Raw genomic sequence first — 20,211 nt, forward strand, 5'->3', positions numbered from 1 at the left:
TGCCGGGATATCAGCCCCACGGGCAGGGAGCGGCCGCCATGACAGAGAGGGAGAGAGTCCCCCGGGACCATAGAGAGTGAGTCCTCCGGGACCATAGAGAGTGAGTCCTCCGGGACCATAGAGAGAGTCCTCCAGGACCATAGAGACTGAGCCCTCCGGCGGCCAGAGCGGCAGCGCCCTCGGGCCTACAGTCTCTATCGCCCCTGCCGTTCTCAGCGCGTTATTAAAGCGCCCGGTCCCGGTCCCTGCCCTCATCTCCATCCTCATCCCCATCCCAATCTCTGTCCCTGTCCCCGTCTCGGATACTTTGCGGTTTGTTTGGTGGGCAGTCATCCAGCTCCGACGGTTTTAATTTGTAAACCCATGCTATCTAATTATCTTTCAGGTTTGATGGAAAACGATGAAACCAGAAGAAAAATGAAATTTATCATTTTAGTATTTATTTTCCTGCAAATTCTTGAGCTAAGGGAACTAGTGGAAACGGCTCCTGCGTAACTTTGGTAGCACAGGGAGGTGGGATTTTGGAGAACAGGGTTATCTGTGGTGCGATTTATGTCAGAGCTTGGGGCAAGCTGATTGCCAGATCCCTCAGTGGAGGGGATCACAAAGCCCTTTCCTGTTTGAATGTCCCAGAATAGCCCGATGAGCCTGACCTCAGGTGACGTGTGAGGGCTATTTACAGCAGCCCAAGGAAGAGCCTGTGACAGATACCAGCCAGGGATTATTTTAAGCCCACATTCGTAGTCGTGTTTGGCTGGCGTTAATGAATTCCGAGACTGAATTGGAATTGCAATGAACTGTAAACTGAGGCTGGAGCTTCTGGGAGGACACCGGGACACACCGTGCAGCCGGAGTTCCAGTGAAATCATATCTCTGTTTCATATGCAGATCACAGGAAAAGGAGGGTGTTGGGTGTGCCAGGCAAGGATTGATACGTGACTAAATTTCGGGCAAGTCTGCAGGCTGGCATCAGGAGTGCCCAGGGCACAGAGGGAGTCAAGCTCTGAATGAAGCACGGTGTGGATACCGTCAGGAAGGAGTGTGAGCAGAGCCGTGCGCTGGGGCTGGCAGTGGCCCTCTCCCCCAGCTCCCTCCCGTGCCCAGGGCAGCAGCCCTGCCAAAGCCCCGGGATTTGTGCCAGCCCAGCGTCACTCCGATGCCCTCTGACGCCAGGCTCCGCTCACTCCCCATCTCTCTTGGGAAAAGCGAAGTGAAAAACCTAAAAGGAAGCTGAATTCCCCGGGCTGTGGGCTGTACAACATTCCCCACACGCAGCAGCGCCCCGGGCAGTCCCTTGGCACCCCGTGCTACCATCAAGGACGTCCGAGGTCAATCACTTCATTAACAGTCTGTCATTAGCGCCGTGATGCAATTCCCGAGGCGATCCCCGGCAGCTGCCAGAGCGGCATCAGCGGAATGGCCGAGCCACGGAATGGCTCTGGGGCACGGCTCCTTCCTGCCTGCACCACTGAGTTTCTCTGGCTGTGTTTTCCGTGGCACTACAACAAGGAGCAGACGTGTAAATACAGCGCCGGGGACTTGGGTACGCGCTGTTTGGAACGCGCTGCGCTGCCGCACGGGTGGTTTGTTTTTTTTTGTTTTTTTTTTTTTTTTTTTTTTTTTTTTTTTTTTTTTTTTTTTTGTATGTTTCGTCATGGAATTAAAAAGTATTCCTAAACATTCAGTTTCACGAAAGTCACAGATGTAAGTATCGGGGTTAGGTTTGTGTCAGGAGGAATTCACCAGTCCTTCGTGTTTTCATCTTAAAATGCTTCCCTTGGCAGAACCTTTCACACTGCTCCAGTGCCCACTGCTCCCTCCACTGCTGGGACCGTGGAATGTCTCAGGAACTTCTAGAGATTTTTTTTTTAAAAATTGTTTAGCTTTTTACGGATTCCTGATCCTTAAAAGGACTTTTCTCCCGCACGCCCACACAGCACGTGGTGACCAAACACTGCCCTGGAAACACAATGGATCTGTACTCATCCAAACTGCAGCGAGAGGGCTCCAGTGAGATATAACAACATTAAAATATTCTGTGATGATTACAGACCAAGTGTACTATAAGTCCTGCTGGATATAAAGCAATCATATAATACGCTGAATTTTATTGGGAGCACGCTTGGTATCAAATGATCTTTTAACACAATCTCAAATTATGGCACCTTAGATTTTTCAGCCTGGGATCATCAAAACCAGGTTTGGAGTTTCTGCTGGAATTTGGGAGCAATCAGAACATCGAATTCCGGGATGGTTTGGGTTGAAAGGACCTTAAAAATAATTTCATTCCATTCCTGCCATGGGCAGGGACACCTTCTTCCACTGTCCCAGGCTGCTCCAAGTCCCGTTCAATCTGGCCTGGGACATTTCCAGGGATGTCTAAATCGCAAAATTCTAAATTTCAGTCATTTTTCTGCAAAAACTGTGTTTCCAGAAGCTGTACTTTTATTATCATTAAATCTCATGGTGTGTGTGCCGTCTCCATCCACCACATCCGTCACCCTCTGGTCCTTACATCACGGCCAAGGAAAAAAGTTTAACCAAACAGCTTTTCCGTGGCACCGACCGCCTCGGACTTAGGGCAACAACTCATGAACCTTTGCAGCGCTGCCAAAGCTGTGACTTTATCGCCTTTTCCTGCCATTCCTGGCGGCTTACGCAAGGAAATAACTTTAGCGAGGGGGAAAGGCGCCCTCAGAGCCCCTCGCCCTGAGCGCCGCCGCGCGCCCCGCGCTCTCGCGAGATCTCGGCCGCCCTCGGCGCCGGCGCGGCCGCGGCCCGACGGGATCTTTCGAGAATTGCCGGTGCCGCGCTCCCCCCTCAGCGCCGTCGCCATGTCCGTCGTGGGCATCGACTTGGGCTTCCAGAGCTGCTACGTTGCCGTAGCCCGCGCCGGCGGCATCGAGACTGTCGCCAACGAGTACAGCGATCGCAGCACGCCGTGAGTGAGCCCGAGAGCCGCGCTGAGGCGGCGGCAAGGCGCCCGCGGGGCCCGGCGTGGCGGGGCCGGGGAGGGAGGGAAGCGGCGGGGCCGGGAGGAGCGGAGATGTAAAGTGCTTACAGAGAAGCGCTAAAGCGTCGCTGACACGGAGGGGGCTTCGGGAGACCCGCTCAGCTGCGTTTCATAGAGTCACAGACTCAGAGGATGTTAAGAGGCTGGAAGGGACCTTAAAGCTCATCTGATTCTACGCCTCTGCCGTGGGCAGGGACACCTTCCACTGTCCCAGATTGATCTAAACCCTATGGAGCCTAACCTGGGACACTTCCAGGGATGGAGCAGCCGCAGTTTAAGTGGGCAACCTGTGCCAGTGCCTCCTCACCCTCACAGGGAAGAATTTCTATCCTATATCTAACGTCAATTTCCCTTTCAGTCTGAAGCCATTCCCCCTTGTGCTGTCAGTCCAGCTCCTGATGCAGAGTGTCTCTCCAGCTTCCTTGTAGCCCCTTCAGGCGCTGGAAGACGCCGTGAGGTGTCCGCACAAGCGCCTCATTTCCCGGCTGAACAGCCCCAGCCCTCTCTCAGCCTTTCGGTGCAGTACGGCCGGTTTGTCCCCCCGAGGCGGGCTGTGCTCCTGCGATTAGAGGCACGGGGGCTGTGAGTGGAGAGAAAAGCATCCCTGGCTGCTGGAAGTGCCAGACCTTAATTCCCTGTGTGCTCCCACGCCGTGTTCTGGCAGCACGGCTGTCATTCCCCTACGGCCCCAGCACAGCAGGACCGGGCTTGGTGTGAGCCCCACGGCTTGTCCTTATCCTGGGATTAGAGTTTGGAAAGCTGCTCGGCAGCCTGCAGTGCCAGGACAAGGGGAATGGCTTCAAAACTGACAGAGGAGGTATATCCCAGGTGGATTTTGGGCAGGAATTGTTCCCTGGCAGGGTGGGCAGGGCTGGCACAGGTGCCCAGAGGAGCTGTGGCTGCCCCTGGATCCCTGGCAGTGCCCAAGGTGGGGTTGCTGAGGCTTGGAGCACCTGGAGCAATGGAAGGTGTCCCTGCCCATGGCTGGGGTGGCACTGGATGGGTCTTCAGGCTCCTCCCAACCCAAATCATTGCACGATTCCATGATACAGTGTGATCAGTATACTCTAGCCCTGCTCATGTAATGATCCCTCCTAACACATTCTCAACAGGATCACCTCTGTTTATTACAGAACTTCCTAAGAAAGAGAGACACAACTGGGATAAAACTCTATGAATGAGCTGCCAAATGAAAGTGGAAAAAATTTGCATTAAGGATTGGGCATCAGACCTGGAGAGGAGCTGTGGGGAAAGCTGTCCCAAAAGTGTTTCTGGAGCCTCCCCTCTGTTGCAGTGTGGTTTTATTTAAGCAGATCCTGAAGTAGCTGTCTCAGTGAGACAATTGCATCGTCCTCAATGTTTGGGGTTTTTTAGATCCCTCTCATCACTTCAGAGAGCCCAGAGTGACCTTGCCTCTCATTAGACAATACCTCCATGTTTGCTTGCTCCTGTCTCTAAGCAATGAATAAATGGAGGAGCAAATTTTGAATTCAGCATGTGTGCTTGAGTATCTGGAGATCTCTTGAGTGTTCTCACTAATGTGGAAGTTTGAAGGTTGAATGTACTGGGAAAATATTGAATGTAGAGAATATCAGAGTTGTGCTGTAATAGCTGTAGGTATTTGGCCCTCAGGGAGTTGAAGTTCTGCTGATAAATATGTCTATATGTTTGAGATGTGAGCACAGATCTCCCTTGTTGAAGGAGATGTGCTAAATAAAATATCTGACACAGTGCATCTCTTGGGAAATAATTCAGTTATGGGAGCCTGAAGTGAAACTGGAAAAAATGCACATAATGAAAAGGAGAGGATTTCAACAGGACTTTAATCTCCAGGTACTGTTCTGAGGGAATGCAGAAAACCATTCTGCAAGCAGACTCCTCTTTTAGAAGAACTTCTGCGTGGTTTTGAGTGACCTGGAATGAGAAGCCTGGCTCAGAAAGTCAGTGCTGAGCAGTTGTCACAGTGGGGAGGTGATGCAGGGTGTGGTGGCAGGTTTCCTCAGGCACTGGCTCATGGTCAGGGTTAAACACTGTGTTTTGTGTATGTTACAATAATTTATCTGATTCAAATAAACCCCACTGAGTGCACTGTACTGAGCTCAGTGGCACAGGTGACACTCCCACAGAATCTGCTTTCAGCTCTGCTACTCAGATTCTTCTGGAATGCCGTAAAAGTTGAACTTGCTCATCCCAAAGCTGTGCAAACTCTGTCTTTGGACATGGAAAAGTGGTAGAGAGAAAGGCAGTGGAAACTGAGAGAAAAAAACAAGGTAGTTTAATTATTTCTGTTGGGATGAAGGGCCTTGAGTTAAATGAAATCATTGTGATTGACCTTCTGGAGCTGGTGCTGAGGGTCAGTGCAGAGGACATGAAGTGTCAGGGGACAGGGAATCTTCCCAGGGAGTGGCAGTGGGTGGGAGGGTGAGGAGATGCCTCCTGATATGTGAAACAGAGATTTTAATTTTCTAATGTTGTTTCATTAGACCTCTGATCACCTTCACTGGGAATGTTTTTACTTAAAATGCACTGGTTAGTTATTCAGCTTCTAGAAATTGTGTGTGTAATAGTGTAATTTGTATTTCATGAGTTTACTGGTTCTTGAGAACTGATTTGGAGAATGAGACTGGTTGAAAATTCCTCCTTCTCTCCCTTCTTCTTCCTAGTTTCACTCACTTCTGGGCTGGGTCCCTGCCAAGGCTCTCATCTCAATTAGTGCATTTGTGTTGGTGAGGTGATCTTGGTTTGTGAATTCTGCAGTGAGGTAGCTGGCTACTTTTTCTTGGCCAAGAGAAGGGCAACAATTCATGTTTTAATTCCTTTCAGGAGACCAGAGTAAATTAATAACCAGCTCCCTGCTCTGGGCTCATTAGATTTTTACCTCCTGTTCCATGGTGTGGGCCTGAGAGTCTGCAGAGCACAAACTTACCTTTTTTCTAAAACTAATTTCATGAATAATTGTTTCAAACAACTGCAGATTTATTCAGAAATGATAATTCTGTTGCAGCACATACTCTAGGGTAGGCCTTGTTGCATTTGTTGTTGTGAGGCAGTTAATAAATTGGGAGAAGATAAAAACCCAATGCAATTCTATCAGCCCAGCCTTCAGGTCTGGTTTTGACAGTTTGTGCTTGGAACACCCAGTTCCAAACCTCAGGCTGAGCTGGAATGTTTCCTGTGGCATCACTCTGCTGTAAAGCAGATTCTTCACCTGCTGCATGGAGGGCAGCTTAATTAGACTGCTGGCATGTTGTGTGAGCAGTAAAGATCTGCCTGCCTAATGGCAGGGTTCCCCCCACCACCCTCACCTCAGTGGTACGAGCAGCTTGGATTAGAGGGCTGGATTTTGTTTTCTTAGGGCTCCTACAGTTTGTTAAATATGTAAATCAAGAGGCTTAATCAGCCAAGGAATTTCTCCAGAAAGGAGGTTTTTTTTTCTTCAGAGCTGCAGACTGTCACAAAGCAGGGGGGAGAAAACACAGTATCTCGTTTTGTGCTCCGTGTTACTTCAGTGGGTACAGATGGAACTCTGAAAGACCAATCTTTCTCTGCAGGTAGTTTCTTCCTGCTCTTGAAGGGTTTGCCTTAAAACTGGAAAGCTCAGTTAGCATCTGCCACAGACACGAAGGAACATTTTCCTTAATCTCTGCTTTACCTCGTGTGTGGCTGCTGGGCAGTCGCGTGTTTGCCGTGTTAATGGCACCCAGCTTCTCTCTGAGTGCATCACCCACGGGCAGGTGCTGAGATAAGGCTGTGCCCAGTCAGTGCTGAGATGGGAGCCTTCAAAGAGCATGGATGGCTTTGGCTTAGTGCTGTTCTGCAGGGAGGACTGTTGCTGTCCTAAATGCAATTATAATGCTGCTTTTTCCCAGAATCCACAGAACGTTCCATGCACACATTGCAGCGAGTGACCAGCTTTTGTAATGGACCAAATCATATTAATGAGACCAGTGATGTTCTAGACAGTGTCAGTGCTTTTTACCCAAAAGATGTGCAGTGCAGCTGTCGAGTCACGGACTGACCTGACTCTTTTCCTTGCAGAGCCTGTATATCCTTTGGGCCCAAGAACCGCTCCATTGGTGCTGCAGCTAAAAGCCAGGTGAGCCTGGGGTGTGGGTAGAGCAGCCTCAGGGCAGCAGTGTGTGCTTTGTCCCTGCAGGTAACAGCGTCCCTGAGCTGCTGCTCTGGTGTCTCCTTAACTGATCAACAGCTCAGCTGCCCTCAGCTCTTCACCACGGGCTGCTGCTTTGTCATCTGGCAGAGAAATCTCAGGGCTGATCCTTGCACGTGATGAATTGTACAGAATAAAGCTGTGCCTCTTAAGGAATTCTGATAATTACTGATTTTTTTTTTTTAAGTTGCGAACATAAATTATACAGCTGAGCAGTGATGCTTCACCCTGCTTGTTCCAGTTCCTGTGCTTTAGGGTGGCTTTTAATTATGTGACTCTGTTCTATAGAATTTCATTAAATGCATGATTTTGGCAGAAAGGGAGCATATTTGAGTGTAAATAGATAGAGCTTTCTTGACCCTTTGTGGCTGAACTGCAGCCTAAATATCTCTCTTGGGTGTTCCTGCCCACAGTCTGAGTTTCTGTTGCTATAGGCAGGTAAAAGTGATTTAAGGACTGAGAAGAAGTTAAGCTGATTTGTCCTATTTGTGGTATTTGGGTCCTGCTGTATCAGATTTTATGTTGCTGTGTAAGTAACCCCTATAAAAGATGATTTATTTTTTTCAAGCCTTCTACAGGAAGTGACTAGTCAAACAGCTGGTTTTTCTTAGCCTAAAAAGCCTAGAGATGTGTGAAGATTCTTTATCTAAAATACAAAAATCCCTGGACACAGCCATGTTATTCAAGAACAGCACAACTGTACTAGAACCAAACACAGCAGTTTTTTCTGGAATTGAGTGTCTGCTTAGCTTAACGAAATCCATTGGTGCAGAGCCCCGTAGAGATGAGTGTGTCCTGCACAGACTAAACTTAGAGAACATCCAGCCCCAGTTACTTAGGAGGTAGCCACGTGCCTGAGGCCAGCTCCAGGTAAAGCTCTGTGCACCTGCCTGTCTGCTCTCAGTGCTGTGCTCTCAGTGCTGTGCTCTCAGTGCGTGCCTCACTCTGCTGCCACTGACACAGTTCCCTTCCCTTGTGCTACATGAAGCCAGCTGGGATGGGCTTTCACTTCTCTGTGCTCATCCCTGCTGGTGATGAAAGTCAGTCCACCTCCTCCCAGTTAAGTCAAGGTGACAGTATCATCTTCAGGGACATCCTGACCTTTTAAAGCTTCATGAGCAGGTCCTTGAGCTGTTTTGTGAGAATATCTGTGTGTTGAGTGTCATGTGCATGTGATGAACCTGAGCTGGAATTTACATCCATGTGCTTGTTCTGTTTGGGCAATCACTGATGTAGAAAGGTCGGGGGTAGAGAACAGGTAAGTGGGAAAGAGGCTTTGCTAACAGTTCTAAAGAGTTTCCTACACATGCACTATGAAATTTGAGTGCTGTAATCAATATTTTATAGTCTTGGCTCAGTTTTTAGCGTACATTCTATTTTCCATCTCAAATTCCTGTAGGTTCCCTGAGCAGCCAGAGGGAAGTTGCCTCCCAGCACCTGCCCAAATGCTGTTAAGATACAAATGACAAAAATATTCCGGCGGGAGAAGCATGAGAACAAAACTCTGTCTTCTGTTTGAAATTCAGATGGTCCCCTGCCACGTTGTATTAAAGATTTCTTTTTCTCTAGGTTATTTCAAATGCAAAGAATACAGTTCAAAGTTTTAAAAGATTTCATGGTCGTGCATTCTCAGATCCCTTTGTTCAAGCTGAAAAAGCAAGCCTTGCCTATGAACTTGTCCAGCTGCCAACAGGCTCAACTGGCATCAAGGTAAGTCTGGCATGTCTGAGAAAGAGCCAGAGGAGGAAACTGATAAAGTTTCCTTTTATTCTCTGTTTTGAATCTGCTCACTGTAGTTTGTGTTCTCTTTTGAATGGAAAGCCTTAACAGGGAAGGGAATGAAAGGCTGATAATGGGGATGGTGCATGGGCTCCACTGCAGTGTAATGAGTGTGCACAATTTTTATTTGAAGGCCATGTATATGGAAGAAGAAAGAAACTTTACAATTGAGCAGGTGACAGGAATGCTTCTGACCAAATTAAAGGAGACCGCTGAGAATGCGCTTAAGAAGCCTGTGGTTGATTGTGTTGTTTCTGTAAGTATGAATCCAACAAAATGCACAGAACTTAGTTCCTGGCTGAACTGAACTGAACTGGCTGCAGCATTAAATTACATCTCATTAAATTGGCCAGTCAATTGAACGTCCAGGTATCTTTCTTTTCTGTTTCAACTGAATCTTACACCTCTTGGAAACTAGACTTACATCTTTAATGGTCTTAAATTGCTGCTACTTGGCAGCATAAATAAGATTTGATACCTGTTTCTGATTATGAGCTCCAAAAATGACTGGCTTGTGATGTGGAATGGAAAAAGCAACTTTGTTTTTATGTTTGTTTGGGGTTTTTTGCATTTGTCTATTGCAACTGAAATGAACACAGCATTTGAAGGAGGCCTCAGCTGTGCTCACTGTCCAGCCTTGTAACTGTGTCTTCAAGGTGGCTCCTGTAAATGTTAATATTGGCTCTCTCACCTCCTTGCAGGTTCCTTGTTTCTACACAGATGCAGAAAGGAGATCTGTGATGGATGCTACCCAGATTGCTGGTCTCAACTGTCTGAAACTAATCAATGAAACGACTGCAGGTAATTCCTTCCTCTCCCCGACTGTGTGATGCAGTTTTGCTACATCTGAGGGCTTTTATTCTGCCAGTGAGCCTTGCTTTCTAGAATCCCAGCTGGTTTTATAGACTTGAAATAGATGAGTTGATCAGAAAGTTTCTTAAATTATAATCTTCATTGTGTTTCGTTGCTTTACAAAGGCATAAAAATATTTGGTGAATTTCTGTTTTAGTGCAGCTGAGGGAGGGCTGGTGCTGTTTAAAGTTCTTCCATGTTTCCTTAGCATTGGGAATTTGGGTTATTCAATGTCTGTAGCTGGAGAAGCACAATGAAATGCTAATGCTGATTCCTGAATACCTCTTATTTCTTGATAATTACAAACCTCTATGTCCTAACCATCCTTTTGTTTCTGCAGTTGCCCTTGCATATGGGATCTATAAGCAAGACCTGCCTGCCTTGGAGGAAAAGCCACGGAACGTTGTTTTTGTGGACATGGGGCATTCTGCGTATCAAGTTTCTGTTTGTGCATTCAACAAAGGCAAACTGAAAGTAAACAAGCTGTTACACATGCATTTAATTCTCTGTAGAGCATCCATCAGCACATCCATGGACTGTGGCAGGCCAGCCTGCCTGGCTTCACAGAGGGGCATCCACACAGCTCGGTTCAGGCTCTTAAATTGCACTTTGTGTGGAGCAAAAAGAGGGGCAGGGAACTAGAGAGCTTCTGAGCAGTGTGGGGAGGAAGCAAACATGCCTCAATCAGCAGACTCTGGCAAAGAATGAAAAACCTGGATTAAATGGTTTATTCAGAAATCATCATATCTGACTGTGCTGCTTTCGAAAAAATACTAGAGTTCAGTCATGAGATCTAGTGTTAAAGCAGAAATTACTGCAGTGATGTAAGTGACAGACATTGTCTCTGAGCCCTCACTGTGGTGCTTATGTCCGAGAGAAGAAACATTCCTGATTGCTTTAAGCTGCCAGTGGAAGCTCAGCAGATGACAGTGTATTTCTGAGTGTACACTGCCAAAGCATTGCTGTTTTCCAGTAAATACTAAGATTTCTTGCCAGATTATTATTATTATTATTATTATTGCTACAATCTGGACTTCACAGTTACAATACCTTTCTCGTGGTTGGCTGGAGAAACAGATGCAAAATTTAAAGCTTGAGGTAGTGAAATGCCGAGAAATGTTCTGACAATACTCATTCTCATAGTTTTATTTAGTGAGGAAATGTACCCTTTGTGTTTCTCTGGGATTTGTTGTTTAAACTGGGGAGCTGTGGCAGTGTGGAAGGGATGCTTTGGGGTCCAGAGCTGTTAGCCAGTGTAGAGGCCAAAGCCATCTGAAGGGATATTGAGGGTGATGTGATACTTCACTGATTTCTGTTCCTAAAAACATAAATTCCTGGTGTGTTCACAGAGCAGAATGAGCTGAGGTGGATGGGCTACAGGTGTTCTTTACAGATAATTCCTTCATCAAAAAGAAGCACCTGTTTTAGGAGTTAATATAATTTATTTTCTTCCTTTTTTATTTTTAGCTTGGTGTAAGCTTGTTCCACCCTTAGGAGGCATCAAATATTTAACTGGGATGTGACTCAAACTGACAGTGGCTAAGCAGAATTTGGAAACAGATCTGGTCCCAGCACAGGCTATGGGAACAGATTGTGTTGCTAAGTGCTGCCCTGTCTCCCTAAATTCCTTTTAAAGCAGTTGTCACCTCATTCCAGGAAGGGCAATTTCTTTCACTTAGAGTTAACTATATTAGAAACAAAGCACTGCTTTGATGTTAACTGCTAATTGCTTTCATTGGGTAAGGGCACATTGTGCTGTTACTGAAGGGTTCCTTTTCCTTTAAGGTTCTTGCTACAGCGTTTGATACAGCCCTTGGAGGCAGGAAGTTTGACGAGGTGTTGGTGGAATACTTTTGTGAGGAGTTTGGGAAGAAATACAAACTGGACATCAAGTCCAAGATCCGAGCGCTGCTGAGGCTGTACCAGGAGTGTGAGAGGCTGAAGAAGCTGATGAGTGCCAATGCCTCCGACCTGCCCATGAACATAGAGTGCTTCATGAATGATATAGATGTGTCTGGAACCATGAACAGGTAACCTTGGCTCGTCTACAAGGGGAAACCTCAGAGTGCCCTTCAGGCAGTTAAAAACTTGGTGTGAAGAGTCAGCTCTCAGGACTGCAGGGGGCTGAGAAATCAAAGAACAACATGAGCAGGAACGCTGCTGGAAATCAAGATGTTCAGAGCCTGGTCAGTGGCCTTGAGTCAGGAGGGAGGGTTGGGAATGTTGCACGCCAGGGTTCCAGGAGCCAGGTTTTGTCTGGGAGAATATACTGAAGTATAAAGCTAGGACTGGGGGAGAGAGAACCCTGCAGTACACAGTGAACGTGGCATTCCTTCAGTTTGGCCATCCTGTTGTTTGCAACGTTGCTTATGGTGTGCTAGAGCTTGTGTTTATGGCTTCTTCCAACAGAGGCAAGTTTTTAGAGATGTGTGAAGGACTCCTGGCCAGAGTGGAGCCGCCCCTTCGCAGCGTGCTGGAGCAAGCCAGTAAGTGGGTGTGGGGTGGGGGGCTCTGCATGCAGACAGGAGCCCCCAGAGTACAGGCTTCCTTTGCATGTTGGACACAAGGGTTTACCACAAACAACAATTTCTTGCTTAGGAGTTACAAGATTTAAAAAACTTTCTCGCTCAAGCCGAGAGCTGAAATTTTTACTGCTTAGAAACTTAGCCCAAAGTTGGTCTGTTAAAACTTCTGGTTTATGGTGTCGGTGTATTCATGTGAACAAGAAGCGTTTCATCTATAGTCTGACTCCTTTCTAGGGTTGAAGAAGGAGGATATTTATGCGGTAGAGATAGTTGGTGGTACCACAAGAATCCCTGCGGTAAAAGAGAAGATCAGTAAATTTTTTGGCAAAGAAGTCAGTACGACCCTGAATGCAGATGAGGCTGTGGCACGAGGCTGTGCACTGCAGGTAAAAAGTGCTGTTTGTTTTAGCTGTGAGAATATTCAGCAGCATCAGTAGCTACTTGCTGAATGAAATGCTTGTTCACCAAAAGTCTGAATATTTGTAATGTGGCTTTTGTGCTCTTGCAGTGTGCAATTTTGTCCCCGGCTTTCAAAGTGAGAGAGTTTTCTATCACAGATTTGATACCATATCCCATCTCTTTGCGATGGAATTCGCCAGCAGAGGAAGGCCTGTGGTAAGACCAGTACAGTCTTCTTGTATGTTACAGCTTAAAATTACTGCACATGGCTAGAGTAAATAGCAAACATCAGTAAATACCCTTAGAACAGGGTATTTCCAGGGTTTAATGCCCATGTAACACTCCACTTTTGATACTTGATGGTGGAAAATAAGACCAAGGTTGAGTGGCAGTTTGGCACTTCTGCATGGCTGTTTGTGTTACTTAGCTTAAAGGATCAGGACAGGCTTGTCACTTCTTAAGGAAACTCTTCCCCTAAGAGCATCTAGAAGTGTTTTGTTACCTTACCAGTGGTTGCCATACTGAACACAGGCTGTGTTTTCTCTTGCAGTGACTGTGAGGTCTTCCCCAAGAACCACCCTGCTCCCTTTTCCAAGGTCCTCACTTTCTACAGGAAGGAGCCCTTCACTCTGGAGGCCTACTACAGTTCCCCCAAGGAGCTGCCTTACCCAGACCCTGCTATAGGTTAGCACCTTTCTGTACCTTTAATAACTAAGAGTCTTTTCTATGTTTCAATCTTTTCTGTCTAATTATGTAATCTGGATATGCAGCCTACTGCAAATGCTCTCAGGACAACATTTCAAATGGATTTTCAGTAAAATAGGTGGAGTAACAGGAAGTTTATGGGTAAAAAGAGCATCCTAATACTGGAGCAAACCTGGAAGGGGCACACTGAGAGTTGTGCAGTCTTTTGCTCTGAAAAAGAAGTAACACCAGGTTTTACATAAGGAATTCCCAACAGCTGTGCCCCAGCATGGCTGAGTGAAAATTCTGGATTGTCCAACTGAAAGAGGTTTTAACATTCCCTGAGCACATTGCAGTGAGCTGTGTCTGCAGCAGTTGCGGTTTACTTTGCATTCAGCACTTAGGTTAATCAAAAGGGTTTGCTTTTTTCCTCTCTGTTTAGCTCATTTCTTGGTTCAGAAGGTCACTCCTCAAACAGATGGATCCAGTTCCAAAGTGAAGGTCAAAGTCAGAGTAAACATCCATGGCATCTTCAGCGTCTCCAGTGCATCTCTGGTGGAGGTTCATAAATCCGATGAGAACGAGGAGCCCATGGAGACGGATCAGCACGCCAAGGAGGAGGAGGTAACAACAGCCTCACTGCTCCAGCTGCTCACAACCCCCATGAGGCACAGCTGGCCAAGGGCTCAGCCTTGTGTAAGGCTTTACTACACGTGCCCACTACTGAAATGGTGTAATGTGTTACACCAGTCATAGATCTCTTGAAACCAGGACTTGAGATGTAGATCAAATTCTTAATGATGGAGCTGTGGCTTGCTGGAGCAAAGAGTGGGAGCTCATAATTTATTCCTTCAGTTTTCGTTCTGTTTGTTTTGCCTAAAGAGCATTAGAGGTGTTGAGGGATCAGCCTAGGAACTGAAACAGTGATCTGCATTTGTATAATGTGTGAAATTGGATCTCTCTGAATTTCAGAAGATGCAAGTAGACGAGGAGCAACAAAAGGCTGAAGAGCAGCAGCAAACCCAGCCTGAAAATAAGGCAGAGTCTGAAGAAATGGAGGTAACAGCAGCATTTGAGACCTTACTTTCATGAGATTCCTGAGAATATGAGGAGTGTGAGCATACCTGTTGCCTTTGTCATGGTTCTGGAAGCTGAACATTTATTTCAGTGCACTGGTGGTCTATTGTGACTGGAGCTCTAGAAAGGACACAAATGCACTGATAACTGCAGACCTGTCAGGTGACCCAGTACTGATAAAATGGGGGAACTCTCCTGTTCAGGGAAGAAGTAGTCATTTAGTATTCAGTAACAGTGTTCTGCCATGAGCACCCTCCCCTGTGAATCCAGTCAGAGTGTCCAGGAAAGGTCAGTGGCTGCATTAATTGTCTCAGGCTTCAGCAGCTGAGGTGTCAGAATGGCAGGGAGTGATTGCTTCTCTTGTTGAGAACCAGCTCCTGATGTAAACCTTGTTTGCTCCCGTTGAACAACGCTGTTTTTACTGTGAATGTCTTTCTGTATTTTTAATGCAGACTTGTCAGGCTGACTCAAAGGACAAGAAGGTGGATCAGCCACCCCAGGCCAAGAAGGCCAAAGTGAAGACGACCACAGTGGACCTTCCCATCGAGAACCAGCTGGTGTGGCAGATTGGGAAGGACATGCTCAACTTGTTCATTGAGAACGAGGTAAATTCTTCTTGCCCAAGCTAAAAATGTCACTTGTTGGTCTCCAGAAATGTTGTTAAGGATGGTCAAGGAAAGGATTAAAAGGAATAAAACAAGCAGTTAGAAGTCTGAAAGGAACAACAGTGCCCCGTGGAGGCAGAATACATTCATTGCTCCTGGTCAGGGGAGCTGTCACTCTCAAAGAGCTGTTCTCCTGGAAACCTCCAGAATCACCTGCAGGTACAAGGTGCAGGTGACCCTCAGGGTGGAGGTTCCTCAGCTGGAGGAGGATCATCCTGTGCTGTATTGGACATCACACCAAAACTGAAATGAGTTTTCAGTGCTGTGTTAGAACAGTTCTGTAAATCACAGCTTTGCAAAATCTTCATCTGGTCTGAGCCTTTGCTAACAAAGTGTCCTGGAAATAAATGTTAAATAATAAGCTTTTCAGCCAATTAATTTGACACCTTGTTCCCAGGGTAAGATGATAATGCAGGATAAGCTGGAGAAGGAGAGGAATGATGCCAAGAATGCAGTGGAGGAGTACGTGTATGAAATGAGAGACAAACTCTGCGGTGTTTACGAGAAATTCATCAGTGAGGATGTGAGTACTGCTGCTGATTGTCCTCATACATTGTGGTACAGTCAGCAGTTGGATTTAGTAACTCTTGACCTCTGTAACATACTTTTGTTTATATAAATTACAAATTCAGACTTGGAATTTGAGGAAATAATTGTAACCTTTCTGGCTCTGATGGTAATCTTATGTGTGGGCACCTGTGTCTGAACTGGTTGCCTAAAAATCTCTTGGTGTTACTAATCAGCTTTCCCTGCTGTACTGAAGGAGCTGGGTGTGCAGTAAATTTAACTCTGCTTTTAGGGATGAATCTGAACACCTGACTGCATCTCCATTGGCTACAATGGAGCTTTGCCAGCCAGGTGTCTGCAGAGCCCAAACTGAGACATACCAGGTGACATTTATGGCACCTTTGCTAAAGAAAAGTTCCCCTCTGTTCTCAGGCTTGCTCATGTAGTGACAATGGAAACATGCAGGGGACAAAAAAAGCCTTTTATGTGACAGTAATTGATCTGAACTGTGGCTGTCCCACATGGTTCTTCCTTGGGCCGAGAATCCACCACAAATCTATAAAGAAGAATATTTTATTTCTTATTTTTCACTAAAATAGAAAAAAGAGTTCCTTATATTCTAAAAATACAACCCTTTCAGAAAGGTTCCAGGTACCATTTAATGCCATTTGTCACCTAATAAATGATCTCACCTGCCTGTTTTGTGTGCATTGCTGCAGGATCGAAATAGCTTCACACTGAAGCTGGAAGATACAGAAATTTGGCTTTATGAAGATGGTGAAGACCAGCCCAAACAAATATACATTGATAAATTGGCAGAACTGAAGGTGAGTGGTTCTTACATTCCCGTGGGAATTTACTGAAGCTGGAGAACGTTGTTCCAGTGAGGAGCTGTCTGAGGTAACAAACAGCTTTGGACTGTAAGTGTGTGAGGAGCAGATCTCCAACAGACCTGTAAGAACAGAGCTGAGGGAGGCTCAGTCTCTCCTGTAAGTTGAGGGAAGAGTCAGAGCTGTGAGGAGTTCAGGAAAGTTGATGTATTCTGTCAAACCTTGAGGATCCCTCAGTGATGCCCCATGAGTTTTGATACCTGTTGTCTTTTGTTTCAGACTCTGGGTCAGCCTATTCAAGCAAGATTCCAAGAATCAGAGGAAAGACCAAAAGCATTTGAGGAATTGGGGAAGCAAATCCAGCAGTACATGAAAGCTGTTCATGCATTCAAAGCAAAGGTATTTCCATACTTAATTTCTGGAAAATGCAAGGAAGTGGTACAAATATTTTATGAACTTTAGGTAACCTGCTTCAGACAAAAATCTGGTGCAACCTGCCAGTGAGCTTATGAGTTCTTGATGTTTTACAGATTTTCAGAAGGGGATTTTGGGTCTTGTAACATCTCAGTCTCTTTTTAATCAGGTGTTGATTTCCTCATGGAGGCAAAATGCCAGCAGCAGGAGAACTTCAGGCTCTGTTACCGAGCTGTGGCTGATCAGTTCAGTTGATTTGTTAACCACAGCAGCTCTTGGCTAAATGGTCTTTAGTATTTTGAAGCCAAGTTTGGAGGAAATCAGGATGCAGTTTGTGCTCAAACCCTGACACAGCCGCTCCTGTTTGGGTGTTGCAGGATGAACTGTACGAGCATCTCGATGAAGCAGACGTGGCAAAGGTGGAGAAGAGCACCAATGAAGCCATGGAGTGGATGAACAACAACCTCAACCTTCAGAACAAGAGGAGTCTTACTTTGGACCCAGTTATAAAAGCAAAAGACATACAAGCTAAAGCAAAAGTAAGCTTTTCTACATAACTCACTGTATTTCTGTGAATGTTTGTGTTTATTGCTTTATCAAGGTGAGAAATCCCAAAAGTACCACAGAGCATCAACCCTCAACTGGAGTATTCCCAACTGGTGGTTTGAAAAATTGCAGTTCATCTGTGAGGGGGACAAAACCATTTGTAAGGACGTGTCCTGTCTGTGTTTTCCAGGAGTTGGCAAATATCTGCAATCCCATAGTGAACAAACCCAAGCCCAAGGTGGAGCTGCCGAAGGAGGAGCAGAAGGCGACGGAAGCCAACGGACCATTGGATGGGCAGGGGGATGGGAGTGGACCCCAGCCCCCCGAGCAGGGCTCTGGCCCCACAGCCTCCGAGAAGAAGCTTCCAGAAATGGACATTGACTGAATTTTCAGCACTTGTTTATATTATTGCAAACTACAATAAAGCTTTAAGTTGTCAACTTTGTACGTTCTGAATACAAACTGAAGCAAGTGAATCCCACGGCGCTCTTGGTAACTCTTGGGGAGGTTTGGGCAGGGCAGCAGGCCAGGACACGGAGGTGGCGAAGGACTCGCTCAGCTCAGCAGTGTTTGCCTTTATTGATTGTATTTAGAAGTTTTGGTAGTCTAACTAGACCTCTAGGAACAGCCATAAGCTGCTTCTCCATTTTTAATGTCCAGGCTGAGTCAATTCTCGCTTGAAAGAGGGAGACAGCAACATCTGAAGTCTGATGTGCACCCTGCTCTTCCCTTTCCCTGTGGATTGCAGCACTGGCACTACAGGGAGGGCAGGGGAGAGCCAAGGCAGAGTCTTCCATTGCTCTCGGTTTAGCGTTGATGCCTGCTCTGGACTCACTCTGATTTGCACTGGAACAGTTGATGGTTACAGGAGGTTTGCAGAGCAGGGGGTGGTTCATCAGCACCTTTATTCCTTAGCCCAGACTGCAGATCAGACTCAGAATGTGCTCCTGGACAGGGGAGTGAGTTTCTCACAAGCTCCCCAGCTAATTAGGCCCTGTAAACTTGTCTCTAGTTAAATTAGCTGCTTGTAGAAAGAGTGAATACTTGTATTTCAGCTGCCTATGCTGATAGTTGATTCTGACTTGTTCCTAACTTTTTCTGGCAGGGGTATGCTTGCTTCCACGAGGCCTTCATTTGGAATGCTTGGTTTTTTGGTTTGGTTTCTTTTTTTTCCAGGAAAACCAAGAACTGACGGATATGTTAGTTTGTTTTGTTTTGTTTTTTTTTTCTATGAGCTTTATACAATGATTTGCTTCTAGTACTGATTGTCATTAAACTTGCAAAAATGAATTTGTATGTGTTAAAATCCAAAGCTGAAAAACACCCATGCAGTTATTGCAAGAAATAAATGCACTGGATTCTACTGGATCACCTGCTGCAGCTGTTGATTGCGACGCCGAGGGAGGGCGCGGGGCCGGGGTGGAGGAGAGGGCTGTGTCCCCGGCTCCTGGGCTGTGTCCCCGGTTCCAGGGCTGTGTCCCCGGTTCCTGGGCCGTGTCCGTGGTTCCAGGGCTGTGTCCGTGGTTCTTGGACTGTGTCCCCGGTTCCTGGGCTGTGTCCGTGGTTCCAGGGCTGTGTCCCCGGTTCTTGGACTGTGTCCCCGGTTCCTAGGCCGTGTCTCTGGTTCGAGGGCTGTGTCCGTGGTTCCAGGGCTGTGTCCGTGGTTCTTGGACTGTGTCCCCGGCTCCTGGGCCGTGTCCCCGGTTCCAGGGCCGTGTCCCCGGTTCCAGGGCTGTGTCCCCGGTTCCAGGGCCGTGTCCCCGGTTCCCGGGCCGTGTCCCCGGCTCCTGGGCCGTGTCCCCGGTTCCAGGGCCGTGTCCCCGGTTCCTGGGCCGTGTCCCCGGTTCCAGGGCGGTGTCCCCGGCTCCTGGGCCGTGTCCCCGGTTCCTGGGCCGTGCCGGAGCTCTGCCGGGCGGGTTGTGGCTGGGTGCGGTGGGTGTGACTTACGGCTCCCTGTAATGAATCACAACCACGGCATGAACGCCCTGCGTTAGAAGGGACCCGGAGCGATCAGTGAGTCCACCTCCTGCCCCTGCACAGCCATTCCGGCGCTGGCACCGTGACCCTTCCCTGGGGAGCCCGTTCAGTGCCCGGGGAGCGGCAGCGGGGCCCGGAGCGGGCACTGAGCACCCCGGGCTGGGCCCTCCCGGCCGCCGGGGGAGCTGCGGGGCCGGCCCGGCTCCTCCTCTGCCCAGCGGCGCTTGCCGTCCCTTCCTGTGCCCTCCCTTCCCTTCCCTTCCCGTGCCGTGCCGTGCCTCCCCGCCGCCGGGCTCCCCTCGCTGTCCGCGGGCGCTCGGCCCGGCCGCGGCTGAGGGGCGCTGAGGCGGGTCAGGCCGGGCTCTCCCCCTGGGGACCGGGGCACAGCGGTGGCCGCGGCCGGAGCCGCCGGAGCGACGGCGGAGCTGGGCCTGGAGCCCGGGAATCGTTCCGGACCCACCGCCGCGGGGTCGGGCCCTGCCCAGCCCGGTGTCCCGGCCAGCCCGGTGTCCCGGCCCTGCCCAGCCCGGTGTCCCGGCCCAGCCCGGCCCCGGTGTCCCTGCCCGGCCCCGGTGTCCCGGCCCGGCCCCGGTGTCCTGGCCCGGCCCCGGTGTCCCTGCCCGGCCCCGGTGTCCCTGCCCAGCCCCGGTGTCCCTGCCCAGCCCCGGTGTCCCTGCCCGGCCCCGGTGGCCCGGCCCCGCTGCTCCGTCACCGCTCCTGCGGCCGGGAATGAGCCCCGGGCCCTGAGCTGTCGGCCCGGGAGCACCGAGGGCAC

The 20,211-nt window shown here is 48.2% G+C and overlaps 1 protein-coding gene across 2 annotated transcripts; it reads left to right on the top strand.

The window, feature by feature from the left end:
* The first annotated feature begins 2,777 nt into the window (after nt 1–2,777).
* HSPA4 (heat shock protein family A (Hsp70) member 4) lies at nt 2,778–18,827 on the top strand. 2 transcript variants are annotated; one of them, XM_066329421.1, is made up of 19 exons: nt 2,778–2,941; nt 7,052–7,109; nt 8,751–8,891; nt 9,094–9,216; nt 9,662–9,761; nt 10,153–10,286; nt 11,598–11,842; nt 12,222–12,298; nt 12,572–12,723; nt 12,846–12,952; nt 13,287–13,420; nt 13,863–14,044; nt 14,393–14,479; nt 14,950–15,102; nt 15,560–15,685; nt 16,389–16,496; nt 16,779–16,898; nt 17,291–17,452; nt 17,650–18,827. In XM_066329421.1, the coding sequence occupies exons 1-19, from the start codon at nt 2,835–2,837 to the stop codon at nt 17,842–17,844; spliced, it is 2,511 nt and encodes an 836-aa protein (XP_066185518.1). In that variant the 5' UTR covers nt 2,778–2,834; the 3' UTR covers nt 17,845–18,827. The 2 variants fall into 2 exon arrangements, with proteins under 2 accessions (XP_066185518.1, XP_066185519.1); XM_066329422.1 differs by lacking the exon at nt 2,778–2,941 and having other exon boundaries at nt 8,815–8,891.
* The last annotated feature ends 1,384 nt before the right edge of the window (nt 18,828–20,211 follow it).

This window comes from Sylvia atricapilla, chromosome 14 (assembly GCF_009819655.1).
Source record: "Sylvia atricapilla isolate bSylAtr1 chromosome 14, bSylAtr1.pri, whole genome shotgun sequence".
NCBI lineage: Eukaryota > Metazoa > Chordata > Aves > Passeriformes > Sylviidae > Sylvia > Sylvia atricapilla.

Excerpts from the sequence above, each read along its gene's own strand:
- HSPA4 (XM_066329421.1), top strand. The coding sequence starts at position 2,835 with ATGTCCGTCGTGGGCATCGACTTGGGCTTCCAGAGCTGCTACGTTGCC. Across the intron at positions 9,762-10,152 it reads AATCAATGAAACGACTGCAG|TTGCCCTTGCATATGGGATC; the intron begins GTAATTCCTTCC and ends TTGTTTCTGCAG. Across the intron at positions 17,453-17,649 it reads ACATACAAGCTAAAGCAAAA|GAGTTGGCAAATATCTGCAA; the intron begins GTAAGCTTTTCT and ends TGTGTTTTCCAG.